The following is a 16,262-nucleotide window of genomic DNA, read 5'->3' on the forward strand; positions in this document are numbered from 1 at the left end:
ACACACATTCTTTTTAGGAATATAATATATACATGTATATTATGAGTATGGGGTTCCCTTAAGGCTTCCCTTTTAAAACAAGTAAAGTACTTTGTTATATATTATTATGAATGTAATATATACATGTATAATATGAGTATGGGGTTCCATTAAAGGTTCCCTTTTAAAACAAGTAATGTACTTTGTTATATTGTTATTATGAAAATTATATAATATATACATGTATAGTATGAGTATGGGCTCCCCTAAAGGATTCCCTTTTAAAACAAGTAAAGTACTTTGTTATATATTATTATGAATATAATAAATACATGTATAATATGAGTATTACTTATAAGTCATGAGTAACTGTTTATTTTACTAATGGGCTGAACAGCAATACAGTGAATTTATCATGCTCTTCCATACCGAGCTGCCAAAATATCAGGGTCATTTATTTGTCCCAAATAATTAGAATGCTATTTCAAGGTAGCAGGTCACAGGACTGAAATAATTCACACATTACACATTCAGTCACATCCACAAAGTCACGGCACTAATGGCACGTTAGTGGGTTAGAGGTGACAGTTTTCCTGTGTGTGTGTGTGTGTGTGTGTGTGTGTTTGGCAACATACAGTGGAGTGGGTGGAGGTATTCACTAGTGTTTAGGTCATACATCTAGTTTCCATGAGCAAATAAATGAGATCTAAATATTATAAATTAATAACACCAGTAACTTGTATGTCCAGAAGAGTGTAAACACCTGACCTTGAGCTTTATAAAACCACAGGCATTAGTATGGAGTGCCAAAATCCTTTCCCCTATAACAGTGTTTACTTTGAGGGCTTTCCACAAGATTTTCAAGTGTGCCTGTGAAATTCTGTGCACAAAAAGCATTTGTGAGGTCCGCCAGAGATGATGGACCAGAAGATGGACCTGGATGGCAAACAACAACTCTATTTAATCCAAAAGGGTTCAGTGAGGTTGAGGTCAGGGCTCTGGGAAGGATACTGGAGTTACTCTGTATCTAACTTTATTTATATCTGGACCATGACCTGTGCCTTGCCACAATCATGCTAAAGTGGCAGTTAGGGTAACCACCACAGTAAAGTGGCAGTTAAGGTTGTAGTTAAGCTACTGGACTGGTGGTTAAGGTACTGAACCTAGTGGTTAAGGTACTGGACTAGTAAGCAGAAGGTTGCTGGTTCAAACTGCCACTGTTGGGCCCCTGAGCAAGGCCCTTAACCCTAAATTGCTTAGACTGTATACTATAAGTTGCTTTGGATAAAAGCGTCTGCTAAATGTGTTCCCCAAACTGTCCCCACAAAGCTGGAAATATATGACAGCAATAAGAATAGGAGTAGGCTCTTCTGAACGCGGGTCCTACTTCTTACAAGTTCCAAAAATGTAATCTGTAAGTTATAATTTATGGTCAAAAGTATGTAAACACCCTTTGTAATTCCTGAGTTTAGGTTTTTCTGACACATTTATTGCTAACAGGTGGAAAAATGCATGACCGTGTCCCTGTATACAAAACAAGCTCCATAAAGATTTAAAGAGTTGGACGTTGAGAAACTCCAGTGGCCTGAGCTGAACCCTATTAGACCCCCTATTGGGGTGACCTCACAAATGTTATTTTGACTAAGTGGGCACATATTTTCCACAGCCGACCCCATATTAATGTCTATGGATGCCACAAGGTCATTCAACCACATACTTCTGATTATTCTGTATTTCTGAGCCCTAGTTTTTAATCAACTTACTTTTAAGTTTCAAAATATTCTCATTGCTTTAACATATTTGGAGTAAAATGTGTAATGTTGTGGCCAGTTCATGTAAATGAAACAGCAGCGGTCGACTAATCTTAAACAGAAGCAACAGTAAGAGGTCATTGCTAATGAAGGCGTAAGGTCATAAAACTCAAGGCCATTGGAAAAACACACACACAAACACACACACACACACAAACACACACGCTAGCAGCAAGTGGCAGAAATGAGCTACTGAGTCAGCTGACAAGGTTTGGAGGGTGGAAGTCACTGAGGGAAAATGTGTGTGTGTGTGATAATGTTGACATGGGGCTGTGGAAGAGGACAGAGAGTCCAAGTTGTAATGGAAAGTGTTTAGTAAGTGAGTGTGTGTATCTGTCAAGGGTTTGATCTTGTAAAATTTGTAAAATGCAGTACAAATAGAATTTGGAATTTTTCAATACCAATTGAAAATGGAATTTTTGCCTATTAGTAATTTATACAAAACTTTAGCTGCTGAAGTCTGTGGTTGCTGTGTCAGATCCTCCTCTTCATGATGATCCATACATTATCAATAAGAGACAAATCTGGACTGCAGGCAGGCCACAAAAGCACATGCGCTCTGCATCTATGAAGCCACACTATCTTAGACTTCTTAGGAAAACACGTCACCTTACGGAAGCATGTGTCTCTTTAAAGTACCAATATACGCTGCAATGCCAATGGTACTTTGCACCCCAATACCATGACAGGTGTTGGCTTTTGCACCTTTTGCACCACAGCAGGTCAAAGGATGGGATGGAATGCCTTTATTTGTCATATATACATAAACACGTGTACAGTAAAATGAAATGCCTTTTCCGCCAAACGTTAAAGGGTCAGAGTGCAGGGACAGCCATTGTTTGGTGCCCCTAGAGCTGAGAGGGTTAAGAACCTTGCTCAGGGGCCTTACAGTGACTGCTTGGCAGAGCCAGGATTTAAACCCACAACTCTACCCACTAGGCTACCACTGTATTGAGTAATGACAAGTGGAATTTTTGCCCATTATTAATTGATACAAAACTTCAGCTGCTGGACAGTCTGTGGTTGGTGTGTCTGATTCTCCTCTCTATGATGCTCCATAAATTATCAATAGGAGACAGATCAGGACTGCAGGCAGGCCACATAAGCATGTGTGCTCTGTTTCTATGAAGCCACAGTTTCTTTGACTTCTTAGTAAAAGACGTCACCCTGCGTCAGCATGTCTTACTTGAAAGTACCAAAGTACCAATATACGCTACTACGCCAATGTTACTTTGCACCCCATAGCATATATTTAGAAAATATAATACAGTTGGCCAGCCAAACAATAAAGGTCATTTCTTTGTACATTTTTCAGTAGAATAAAGATTATAAACCTACATTGTCCTGTTCTTACCTTTGCGACACACTGCCACGTTTAACACTCCATCATCCAGGCATTTCTTCTTATCCAAACAGAAACCTTTATTTTCCGGGTTGTTCTTCCCGCTGGCTAACACGTCACGGGGAGGAGTGAATCGATACGCTGGAATACCTTTTACTTTTACTTCTTTCTCAAACAGCATGTAGATGGACCTTAAATTTAGAAAAAAAACAGTGGTATGTATAAAATAATGCATTTATATATACAGATACAGAGGGGTCAGAGCGCAGGGAGCAGACAGGATTAAGGGCCTTGCTCAAGGGCCCAAGTAATTACAAAAAAGTAGTTTTTTATATATTCTACATACATAAAACTTAAAATATAAATGTTCCTGTTAGTTCTTTATATATCTACAATAAATTCTAATATAAAACTATAAAAATCTAATATAAAAAAATCAATCCTCTTATTAAATAACTGTTGTATGTTGTTATCTGTAGTATTTAACAAAAAGGATGTTGACGTTTAACTTACTTGGCAGTAAAAGCAAATTAAATTTTAGACTTTCCTGCCCTTCTTGTTTTTGTTTTCCTTGCACTGAATTGTGGGAAGTTAATTCTCCAGACAGGAAACAAGCCACAAGATTAACTTTGATCACAGCACACACTGTTTTTTCCCTTTACTATATCTATAACAGTAAATAGAACAGACTGCTTTTAATCCAGCTCTTCTGTACATGAACTACCACAGCTCTGTCTGTATTCTTGATGTATATACCAATAAAACGTCGAGATTTTTCCCATGATCATGGACTCTCCTGATGTCATGTGTATTTGCACAGCTGCTTGTAAATAAGAGCTTTAATCTAAGAGCAACTATCAGTAAATGGCTGCCACTCCAGCCATTGTTTGTTACTCTGTTAACATCCACTTTTGCTAAATCTCTGCACTAAAATGTAGCAACAGTTTGATAAATTAAAACTACTTCCCGTAAAAAAACTGGAACATAAAGGAACATTTTCCACCTGATAACTCATCTCCAAAGTGTTTCCGCTGTTCTCCTAACTCAACATGAGCTGCACCAGGCAGGTGAGAATGTTAGAAAACATTTGTCACAGATCCAGACTATTGGAGAACACACGTCAGACTGAAGCAGATTCTTATCAAGCTAAACAAAGGAGGGATGAGGTGTGTTTTATAGGCCAAGGGTCTCAATTCGGCACCAGGAAACAAGAACGGCAGGCACTAAATGTAATAGATTAAAACATGTGGAGAGAGGAACTGTCGACGTACTTAAAAACAATAAAACATTAACCTGTCCATTGATAGCTTTTAAAATGTAAAGTGGCTCATATGGAAATATTGTTTGTCTTAACTCAACACGCTGACTACATTTAAATTAAATTTAAATTACAAATCTGGCCACTTAAAAACAAACAGTGCAGGCACCCCCCCCCCCCCCCCCCCCCCCCCACCCCAAAAAATATATTTTCATATATTTTACCCAGAATTATTTTTCTTCGGACACAGTAGGACGGAATGTCCCAGTAAGATTTCAGCTGTCTAACCCCTAGCACAATTTTAAACATCTCATTCACTGGGGGATAGCTGACGACTTGCCTAATTTCCTGCGTACATCAAAAAGTAGGCAAGAGGATAAAACAAGTTGCTGAGTGTTTCACCATGGAACACCACACATTTACACTAACCTATCACCGCAGTGTTGGAATAAGGACTGCAAAATTAGCATTAATTTTTCATATACTGTATGTGATAAGTACATGTTTTTACAGAGCCCTGCTGGTGAATAAAATCATTAAAAAAGGAAGATAATAACACATGGCCACGACATATAAAGACTTGGGAACAAGATCTTAATGCGTGCTCACCACCACATAGAACGATAACAAAGTCATAGCAATGATTTAGTAAGGTAGGGCGTGGCAACATGATCCTAACATAAAGCATACAGAATGCTCTTGGGGTAAGTTTAACTTTATATAAGCTAACACAACAAGTTTTAATCCAAACCCTGAGTCCTCAGTTCTCTTTAGCCTTTACCACACAATCCTAAAACACACATCATTTCCTCATTAACTCTGATCATAATGCTCAGTTACAAGAGAACTGGGAATGTTTTCAATATCCGGAATGCAAGTTCCTTTTTATCTTTCTTTCCCACTTTTCCTTTCTATTAATCACTCTGCGGAAATTAAAGCATCCGATCCAGCAGACAGGGATGTGATTATTGAAAAAAAGCAACCGCTGCCAAAAAGTTCTATTAAAAAAAAAAAAAACCTCTGACAGCATGTGCCAACTAAGTAAAAAGTAACACAAACACACAGGGCAACACGTGTTTCTGTAAGGTATTACACACAGAGAGAGAGGAAACACGTGTTCAGCCCAATCCTAATTTATTATAATAGTTTTACTTCAAATTTACATAGAATGTCTAACACAAATATGAGTTTTAAAACTGACAGAGGAAGGAGTTACTTAAACCACATATTAATAAGAGTAGGAATTAATTGCCAAGCAGTTATAGGCAATTACAACTTCAGGATGTTTGTAATGTAAGTTCATTTTGACCCATTTGTTCTGGATATTTTGTTCCATAATGTTTCATTTCTCTGAGTTACAAATGTTCATGAGGTTCCAATTTAAAACTAAGCACAAAACAGCAGGTAGGCACACGGTACAAACTAATTTTCTGTTCTGCTAATGCAATAATGCTTTATTCGAATCGGAATCAAAATACAAACGATTCCCAATCCTACTTGCAATTTTAAAATATGTTTGCCTTTGAATAGATATAATTGCATTTTTACCTATGATTCTACAAACCCCATTTCCATCAGAGTTGGGACATATTGTAAAACAATAAACACTTTTTTTTACCTGCACAGATCTGGAGTGAACACATTCAGTCTCTCCTCTTTAGTCAGGAATGGGTGGAAAGCGCTGCCATCACTCCCATTTATCATGTTGCTCTGATCGGTGCCCCAAAATGTCGTCATCCTTAAATAAAAGTGTAAACACACCCAGGTGTAGCTTATAAAACAATAAATGAATTCACATATTAGACAGGTGCACCTAATATTATACTTAGTGGTTGTATTTAGTGAATTTTGTTTATTATTACAGTATTTTTCAGTGTATGTGTAATAAATCAGCTCGATAGCTGAACTGTTCTCTTATTATTAATCTGTGAGGAAGGGCATTTACGTAACAATGTTCATAAATACTGGTTATGACAGTCCAATCGAAATCTAAGAACAAAAACATTTCTTAAGCAACAGCATTTATCATGTAAATGTCTAATATCTGCATCATCTGCAGCTTTTTTAAGTGAATCTGTGCTTAAAATAAACATAAAACACAATAAAGTCCTAAATTATCCTTAACCTCACTGACATCCTCTATTTCCTGTGAGTATTGTCCCTAAATTGGGTGGAAGAAATTGAAAGGTTGTTACTTTTGGCCTTTCCAGGTGTCAACGCGGCCGTAGTCCAAGTAGTTATCCTCTCCGGTGAAGTAAACAAACTCGCCATCATTACTTCCATTTTTCTGTGGAAAAAGTAACAGGAAGTGATGTCAGAATGTACGTTAATGAAAGTACAATTGACAATGAATATATTTTGAGTATTTCTCTTTTTTGTTGTATGTTTTATCCTGGTCAGGGTCATGGTGGGTTTGATTCATTAAACAAAAGGCAGAAAGCACTCCGGACAGGTTGCCAGTTCATCACACGGCACACACACACACTCACACTTAGGCCAAATACTAGTAGTTTCAATTGGCCTGACTGTAAATAAACAAACCCAAGTGAGGAAGTGAGCTAGTGAGCGATACATACGTTCAGCATTAGACCGAAGTTCTCGTCCACCTCTGGTTTGATGCTGTGTAGACGACTAAGCAGCGGATCCTTAAAACCCCACAGCAGCTCATCCACCGTGTGGGTCATGAACATGGTGGTTCCGATTGAACTGATGTAAATGGAAATGCTCGATCTGGCCCAAAAACTCACTTCCTTTAGTTTGTTCATCACCGCCTGGAAGTAAAAACAGTTTTAAATACTGAATTCAGAACTTGGACCTTTCTGTCAGTAGTAAGACATTGAGAAATGTTGTTGCTTACCACAGCTGGGATGTTAATAGTAGTTACGAGATCCTCACTTGGGTCTCCAGCTGACATTTCACGCACAAACACGAAGCTTTTGGTGGTCAAGGCTGAAACTTTGGTCCCGTTTTCCACAAAGGTGACGTTTTCTTTGGGTCGGTACTCTCTATAAATAATTCAGGATGAAACATATTAACAGACACGTTATAATTTTATTCAGTAATCAGATGTACAATAAGATAATGCAGAAAACCCGAAGTGACTTTGCCGGTGCAGTATGCAATATGAAGCAGTCCTAGCAATCATACACCAATTAAGTTAGTGTAACAGACTTTTCTGTGGTGTTTGATGTACAGTACAGTACAGGCCAAAAGTTTGGACACACCTTCTCATTCCTGTGGTTTTTCTTAATTTTTTAAAATTTTCTACATTGTAGATTAATACTAAAGATATCCAAACTATGAAGGAACACGTATGGAATTATGTAGTACACAAAAAAGTGTTAAACAAACCAGAATATGTTTTATATTTTAGATTTTTCAAAGTAGCCATCTTTTGCTTTAATGACAGATTTGCACACTCTTTGAAATTTTCTCAACCAGCTTTATTAGGTTTACACCTGGAATGGTTTTCAATGAATGTTTGTGCCTTGTCTAGAGTGAATTTTTGGAATTTGTTGCTTTTTTAATGTGTTTGAGACCATCAGTTGGGTTGTGGGGTAGAGTTGGTAAAATATAAAACATATTCTGGTTTGTTTAACACTTTTTGGTTCACTACATAATTCTTCATAGTTTGGATGTCTTCAGTATTAATCTACAATGTAGAAAATAAAAATAATCAAGAAAAAACATTGAAGAGAAGGTGTGTCCAAACTTTTGGCTGGTGTGTCCAAACTTTTGGCCTGTACTGTATGTGTTTACATATTGAGTGCATTTTCCCCATTTTTTCTCCATAATCATTGGAAAAGTGTGCTTCTCTACACACGTGATCATATCTGTAGTCTGTGCTGCACCTCAAAAGAACAAGCCAGTAAAAAACTATGCTCAGATAGTTTGTCTATGTACAGTTTATTTCTTTCCTTATAGACTAATCAAACTCTAAAGATGCCTGGTTACACTAGAAATTGGTTAGTCAAAATGGGGGGGCAAAACATGGACATCATTTAATTTATGAGTGTTATTTAATGACTGCAGTGAAATGTGGCACTTCTCTTTAAAAATTCTTTAAATCTGCGAGGTCCTTGAAAGTAAGTCCATATTCCCATAAATTTAGTAGGGTACAAGGAGGGACCAGTCCTCATTTAACAGGTCTGTCTGAAAATCAAGTGATCTCTCGACATAGAAAAAGAATTCCGAAAAGAATTCTGTCTAAATTCTTAGATACCTTAAAATGCTGCCTACTGAGGTGCCTTAATCTAAGCGATAATCTGACTGCAGAGCAACAAACAGAGTTCTCTTCAATTGTAAATAAATTGTCATTGTCCATTTGCAAATTTGAGCTCATCAGTGACAATTTAACCATTTTCAGTACACAAAGGGAGGTGTTAGCTAGCATGCTGGTGGGCTGTGCTGCCTGAGGCTGGCCTGAGGCTGGCCTGAGGCTAACAGTAAGCTAACTGTAGCTTAGTAAGCGAAAACTGCAATGACGTAATCGTGTGTCTAAATAACCTGCCTCATAAGTCGATGTCTTATTAGAATCCTCTCTACTTAGGCAGCTGCCAGGTAGGCAGTAGGCAGCTCACTAGGTTTTCAAGCAGACCAAAGATCACCCTCTTACAGATGCAAAGAAGGGGACTATGTAAATAAAACAAGTCTAACATGCTCGTGTTAGCTGTATTAGCATCTGTTTTACCTGTAAGTGTACGGCCCCATGTGCGTGAGGCGAGGTTTTGCTCCGGCCATGAACTCATCAGGATTCGTGACGTTGAAGAAGAAGAACTCCATAAAGACCGGAGGAGGAGGATTCTTCCAGGACTGAAACACTCTACTGCCCTCGGTCAGAGTGATCTCCTGCACACACACATGCACACAGAGCAACACACACATTACAACATGCTGCAAAGTCAAGCTCAAAACGTGTGCTCAACCACAAAACACACACTGCATTTATTCATTATGGATCTATTTCATTTGTAGTGAAAATACAGAATCATGGCACAAAGTCAAACTTCTAACAGACAGAGATTGGACACAGGGAGTCAACATGCCCCCCATAAGTATCAGCAAAAGACAGAGTACAATACAAGTAAAAAATATGGAATACGTGTCTGAGGGAGGTAGGGACGAATGGGGTTCAACTCCCTGTCGCTGCAACATCGACTACTACTGTACAATCAATGCAGAAGAGCATCAGAGGAACACAGAGAGAGTTGAATGGTCGTTTGTGCATGCTGAGGCAGAGGATCTTAAACTGGTTCCATTCAGGCTTGTCAGAACCGGCCCGAGTTTCCACCAGTTTTTGAGAACCATGGATGCATCATCAATGGTGGGTGGTGCACAACGGAAGTAAATAGTACTAACAAGAAGGCGGAGCATGTACAGTAGATCACATGATGTTGGATTTATGCAAAAAGCATCGTTCAGCTATTGGTGAGAAGACGTAGAAGGCGACTCAGTGAGAGACGAATGGTATGTAAAACATTTTCATTTGCCTAAGTTTAGTACACGCGAGTGAAAAGAAAACTAGCAGCCATTTAATTGGTGCATGATTTGTCAGTATTTGTATATGCACACAAAAATGCTCATTTAGATTTAAATTTTAAACTTTTTTTTTTGTATATTGTAAAGTCATTGTTGTTTTCTCTATCCTCTACAACTTGACACTCCCACAGATGATGTGAGGGTTATGTGAGAATCCGCCAGCCGGTGCAGAGATGCCCCCGACAGCATCACACATGTTAGTGGTGCGTAATAGACCACGCCCCTTTTACATTTACATTCGCCTAAAATACACCGATCAGCCATAACATTAAAACCACCTCCTTGTTCCTACACTCACTGTCCATTTTATCAGCTCCACTTAGCATAGAGAAGCACTTTGTAGTTCTACAATTACTGACTGTATTCCATCTGTTTCTCTGCATGCTTTGTTAGCCCCCTTTCATGCTGTTCTTCAATGGTCAGGACTCTCCCAGGACCACTACAGAGTAGGTATTATTTGGGTGGTGTCACTAGTCCACCAACCAAAAATATCCAGCCAACAGCGCCCCGTGGGCAGCGTCCTGTGACCACTGATGAAGGTCTAGAAGATGACCGACTCAAACAGCAGCAATAGACGAGCGATCGTCTCTGACTTTACATCTACAAGGTGGACCAACTAGGTAGGAGTGTCTATTAGAGTGGACAGTGAGTGGACACGGTATTTAAAAACTCCAGCAGCGCTGCTGTGTCACAACACACACTAACACACCACCACCATGTCAGTGTCACTGCAGTGCTGAGAATCATCCACCACCTAAATAATACCTGCTCTGTGGTGGTCCTGTGGGGGTCCTGACCATTGAAGAACAGGGTGAAAGCAGGTTAAAAAGACATGTAGAGAAACAGATGGACTACAGTCAGTAATTGTAGAACTACAAAATGCTTCTATATGGTAAGTGGAGCTGATAAAATGGACTCAATTCAACATGTTTAAAACTGGACGCCACTCCTACAACCAATTGATGTTGAGTTTCAAGGTACCACTGTATTACTTTTGTAAAAGTATCTTATTGATATAAAATTTAATTTCTGGAATTAATGCACACAACAGTCCTTTTATTGCGGGTGCTGTCCGGCACGACTGACTCAACAATCCTGGTTCCTTGTTCTGCATGACGCTGCTATAACTACAACTGTTGGAATGTTACTCATGGGTTTATGACATGATAATTTCACAGTTATAACAGATAGTTCAGTTTATCTGTGTTATTTATCTAAACGTTAATGTCATTACATGTCTTAAGAGATTTCTGGCTGGGCAGCTTGTAGGCTGGATGATTATAAAGACCTGTCTCTTCCATTCTCCAACCGTCTCGCTCTCTGTGTTGCTTTCACAATGTGTCTTTCTCTTATCCTTTCTCTTTCACACACATGCGCACACACACACACACACACACATTCCACTATAGTCTGTACAATCATGTGATTTGTGTTTTGAGGCCCCCAGCTGCCACCTGTTTCCCATAGCGACAACGGCACAATGCACTTGACCTACAACAACCCAGCCAAGCGAGTGCTGCTAAAGCACGAATAAAACCGACCTGCTAAGCATCTCGATCTTATCCCGAACCATTTTATTACAATAACCCAGAAATGTATGTATTTACTGTATTTATTTACTAGGATTTTACCGTCATGTTTTACACACTTTGGTTACATTCATGACAGGACAGGTAGTTACTGTCCTACACAGTCAAACAGTCATGGACAATTTTGTACCTCCAATTCACTTCACTTGCATGTCTTTGGACTGTGGGAGGAATCCCACACAGACACAGGGAGTGTATGCATAGTCCACACAGAAAGGACACACACCGCTCGAGCTGGGAATTGAACTCAGGACCTTCTTCCTCTGAGGCGACAGTGCTACCCACATTAACTCAATAATGGAAACAACAAGCCGCTCAGGTGGCGCAGCGGTAAAGTACGCTAGCGAACCAGAGTTGGGGTATTGAATACATCGTATCGAATCTCAGCTCTGCCTTTCCGACTGGGCTCTGCGGCAGCATGAACAACGATTGGCTGTTGTTCAGGGTTAGAGGGTAAGAAAGTCGGATCATGGGTCCTCATAACTGGTGCGACTGCGGCCCCTGCTAGTTGACTGATGGCGCCTGCACAGGGCTGAGGAATAATGCTGATGGGGGTGTGGCCCTCCATACACAGTGCCCGTCAAGTGTATGAACTCCACTCGTGCAGGTGAAAAATGCAGTCTGTACTGACTGTACGTGCCGGAGGGGGCGCATGTCAGTTGAGAGGCGTCCTCAGTCAGCGGTGAAGGGTCGAATCAGTATAGAGGACGTAATCAGGGTAATTGGACACAACTAGATTGGATTGGGATTGGGATTGGGATTGGGATTGGGATTGGGATTGGGGGGGGGGGGGGGGGGGGAAACAACAAACATGTACGATTCATCATTCTTAATTTCAATTATGCTATAATCTGAACCGTTTTCCAACCTTCCAGCCTTCGGACTGTCAGATCTGTGCTTAGATTACGCGTGAACACCCAGCGCAGTGTGTAGACCCCCCTCAGTGATTTCTTAATAAAGATTTGTAAACAGTTGCGGAAGAAACTTCGACTCCCTTGCTCGGCTGAGACTACATTATTCAACGGCTAAGACTTTAAGATGTGGGAGAAGATGAGGAAATCACTTAATCTTGGTAGTCCTGGGAAAGTATTTAACTTGTATTTGACTAAATTCACTCAATACAAGACGATTTCCAAATGCTGACATGACTAGAAACAGTTCTTTAGCAATAAGCTGATTAAGAAATGTGGTTTCCTGTTTGATTTAAGTCTGATAAATGATGATTATAATGTTTGTGGTGTGCTGATCTGGCTCCTGGCTAAGTATGGTACTATGAGGTTAAAGCCTCACCTTCAAGTACGCTAACAGTGTATATACACTCATCAGCCATAACATTTAAACCACCTCCTTGTTTCTACACTCACTGTCCATTTTATCAGCTCCACTTACCATATAGGAGCACTTTGTATTTCTACAATTACTGACTGTAGGCCATCTATTTCTCTACATACCTTTTTAGCCTGCTTTCACCCTTTCAATTTAATGCAATTTAATGCAAAAAGTCATAAACAGAAAAGAGCAAAAAATAAAAGGTGCAAGAGAAAAAAATATTGATTTGGACATAGATGCCAAGGACAGAAGTCAAGGGCGCAGTGAATCTTTCCAAGTTTAAATCTTTACACAATGATAAAAACTGGGCAAAAATCCTCTGTGTGTAAACATTTAAATACAATTATATTTATAATAATGAAGTCAAAAGATTAAAAAGATCTTTTGTAATTAACCCTCCTATTGCATTCACTACCGGGTAATGATGTGGCTCAGAGATGCAGAACAGGTCTTTAGATTTTACACCAACACAACTGTAATGGTTATTATAAAGCAGGCTCAATCTTTATCAAAGTATCTATCATAAAAAATTTATCTCAGAATCAATCAAGTACTTACAGACTTGCTGTTTACTTACTGACTTACATACATACTGACAGAGCTGACTTACAAATTCACCAGATGACTTACTTGTGTACAGATATATACACATGGATAATGATTTTCTGTTATATTTAATAAATAATGTACCCACATGGTGACTTACATAATTTCTTTATTAATCCTGAAGTAAATCAAGGCCTCAGTAGTTTGTTACATGCATCAAAATGAATAGTAGTTATTTTAGTTGGGGCAGTTGAAGCATAACATGTACTGGACTAGTAATCAAAAGTAATCGAAAGGTCGCTGGTTCAAGCCCCACCACTGCCAGGTTGCCACTGTTGGGCCCTTGTATTATATTAAACCCTCCCTTACTTAGATTTAGACCAAATCCCCTTAGTTGTCCTATATACATACATACAGTGTATCACAAAAGTGAGTACACCCCTCACATTTCTGCAAATATTTTATTATATCTTTTCATGGGACAACACTATAGAAATAAAACTTGGATATAACTTAGAGTAGTCAGTGTACAGCTTGTATAGCAGTGTAGATTTACTGTCTTCTGAAAATAACTCAACACACAGCCATTAATGTCTAAATGGCTGGCAACATAAGTGAGTACACCCCACAGTGAACATGTCCAAATTGTGCCCAAAGTGTCAATATTTTGTGTGACCATCATTATTATCCAGCACTGCCTTAACCCTCCTGGGCATGGAATTCACCAGAGCTGCACAGGTTGCTACTGGAATCCTCTTCCACTCCTCCATGATGACATCACGGAGCTGGTGGATGTTAGACACCTTGAACTCCTCCACCTTCCACTTGAGGATGCGCCACAGGTGCTCAATTGGGTTTAGTCCATCACCTTTACCTTCAGCTTCCTCAGCAAGGCAGTTGTCATCTTGGAGGTTGTGTTTGGGGTCGTTATCCTGTTGGAAAACTGCCATGAGGCCCAGTTTTCGAAGGGAGGGGATCATGCTCTGTTTCAGAATGTCACAGTACATGTTGGAATTCATGTTTCCCTCAATGAACTGCAGCTCCCCAGTGCCAGCAACACTCATGCAGCCCAAGACCATGATGCTACCACCACCATGCTTGACTGTAGGCAAGATACAGTTGTCTTGGTACTTCTCACCAGGGCGCCGCCACACATGCTGGACACCATCTGAGCCAAACAAGTTTATCTTGGTCTCGTCAGACCACAGGGCATTCCAGTAATCCATGTTCTTGGACTGCTTGTCTTCAGCAAACTGTTTGCGGGCTTTCTTGTGCGTCAGCTTCCTTCTGGGATGACGACCATGCAGACCGAGTTGATGCAGTGTGCGGCGTATGGTCTGAGCACTGACAGGCTGACCTCCCACGTCTTCAACCCCTGCAGCAATGCTGGCAGCACTCATGTGTCTAATTTTTAAAGCCAACCTCTGGATATGACGCCGAACACGTGGACTCAACTTCTTTGGTTGACCCTGGCGAAGCCTGTTCCGAGTGGAACCTGTCCTGGAAAACCGCTGTATGACCTTGGCCACCATGCTGTAGCTCAGTTTCAGGGTGTTAGCAATCTTCTTATAGCCCAGGCCATCTTTGTGGAGAGCAACAATTCTATTTCTCACATCCTCAGAGAGTTCTTTGCCATGAGGTGCCATGTTGAATATCCAGTGGCCAGTATGAGAGAATTGTACCCAAAACACCAAATTTAACAGCCCTGCTCCCCATTTACACCTGGGACCTTGACACACGACACCAGGGAGGGACAACGACACATTTGGGCACAATTTGGACATGTTCACTGTGGGGTGTACTCACTTATGTTGCCAGCCATTTAGACATTAATGGCTGTGTGTTGAGTTATTTTCAGAAGAAAGTAAATCTACACTGCTATACAAGCTGTACACTGACTACTCTAAGTTATATCCAAGTTTCATGTCTATAGTGTTGTCCCATGAAAAGATATAATGAAATATTTGCAGAAATGTGAGGGGTGTACTTACTTTTGTGATACACTGTACATGTACACAATGAAATTCTTTATCCGCCTCACCCAGCTCATTTAGAAGTTGGGGTCAAAGTGCAGGGAGCAGCCATTGTACTGCACCCCTGGAGCCAAGAGGGTTAAGCGCCTTGCTCAAGGGCCCGACATTGTTGGATACATTCTTCAAACTGTAATGAAGTCCAGAGGGTTAGTTCATTTGTCCTGATAGATTTGATTCAATACAAACTAAAAAACTGGCACAAATATTTGAATCATATTTACAAAAAGACAAAAGATCTTTTTAATCTTTTGACTTAATTATTATAAATATAATTGTATTTAAATGTTTACACACAGAGAACAGTTTTTATCATTGTGTAAAGATTTAAACTTGGAAAGACTCACTGCGCCCTTGACTTCTGTCCTTGGCATCTATGTCCAAATCAATATTTTTTTCTCCTGCACCTTTTATTTTTTGCTCTTTTCTGTTTATGACTTTTTGCATTAAATTTGTCTTTTGTTTGAGATATATGATTTGATTTATTTACTATTCATTTATTATAGTTAATACTAGTCACCCAATGCTAAAACCAATTAAGTCAATACTATGAAAATTATTTTGATCCGAACTATTAATATATGAGGGTTCTTCAAAAAGTTTCTGCACTTTTTTAAACTCTATTTATTAAGAATTTCAAGAACAAATGACATCACTTTTCTACATCATCACCTTCCGATATATTCTCCCAGCGTCGAACCAACTTTTTAATGCCATCAGCAAAAAATGTTTGTGGTTGAGCTCGTAGCCACTGATGCTGCTTTCACATCATCATCACATGAAAATCTTCTTCCCCTTAAAGCTTATTTGAGTGTCCAAAAAGGTGCAAATCAGATGACT

General features: G+C 39.6%; 1 protein-coding gene across 1 annotated transcript in view; it reads right to left on the reverse strand.

Moving 5' to 3' along the window:
• scarb2b (scavenger receptor class B, member 2b) overlaps positions 1-16,262 on the reverse strand; it is a 40,641-nt gene that overhangs the window by 17,588 nt on the left and 6,791 nt on the right. Inside the window, exons 2-7 of the mRNA XM_063011973.1 lie at positions 9,081-9,238; positions 7,248-7,395; positions 6,967-7,161; positions 6,586-6,677; positions 6,009-6,128; positions 3,145-3,323 (exon numbers count right to left, since the gene is read on the reverse strand). Coding sequence (XP_062868043.1) covers positions 3,145-3,323; positions 6,009-6,128; positions 6,586-6,677; positions 6,967-7,161; positions 7,248-7,395; positions 9,081-9,238 — 892 coding nt within the window. The remainder of the gene's footprint in view (positions 1-3,144; positions 3,324-6,008; positions 6,129-6,585; positions 6,678-6,966; positions 7,162-7,247; positions 7,396-9,080; positions 9,239-16,262) is intronic.

This window comes from Trichomycterus rosablanca, chromosome 16 (genome assembly GCF_030014385.1).
Source record: "Trichomycterus rosablanca isolate fTriRos1 chromosome 16, fTriRos1.hap1, whole genome shotgun sequence".
Classification (NCBI taxonomy): domain Eukaryota; kingdom Metazoa; phylum Chordata; class Actinopteri; order Siluriformes; family Trichomycteridae; genus Trichomycterus; species Trichomycterus rosablanca.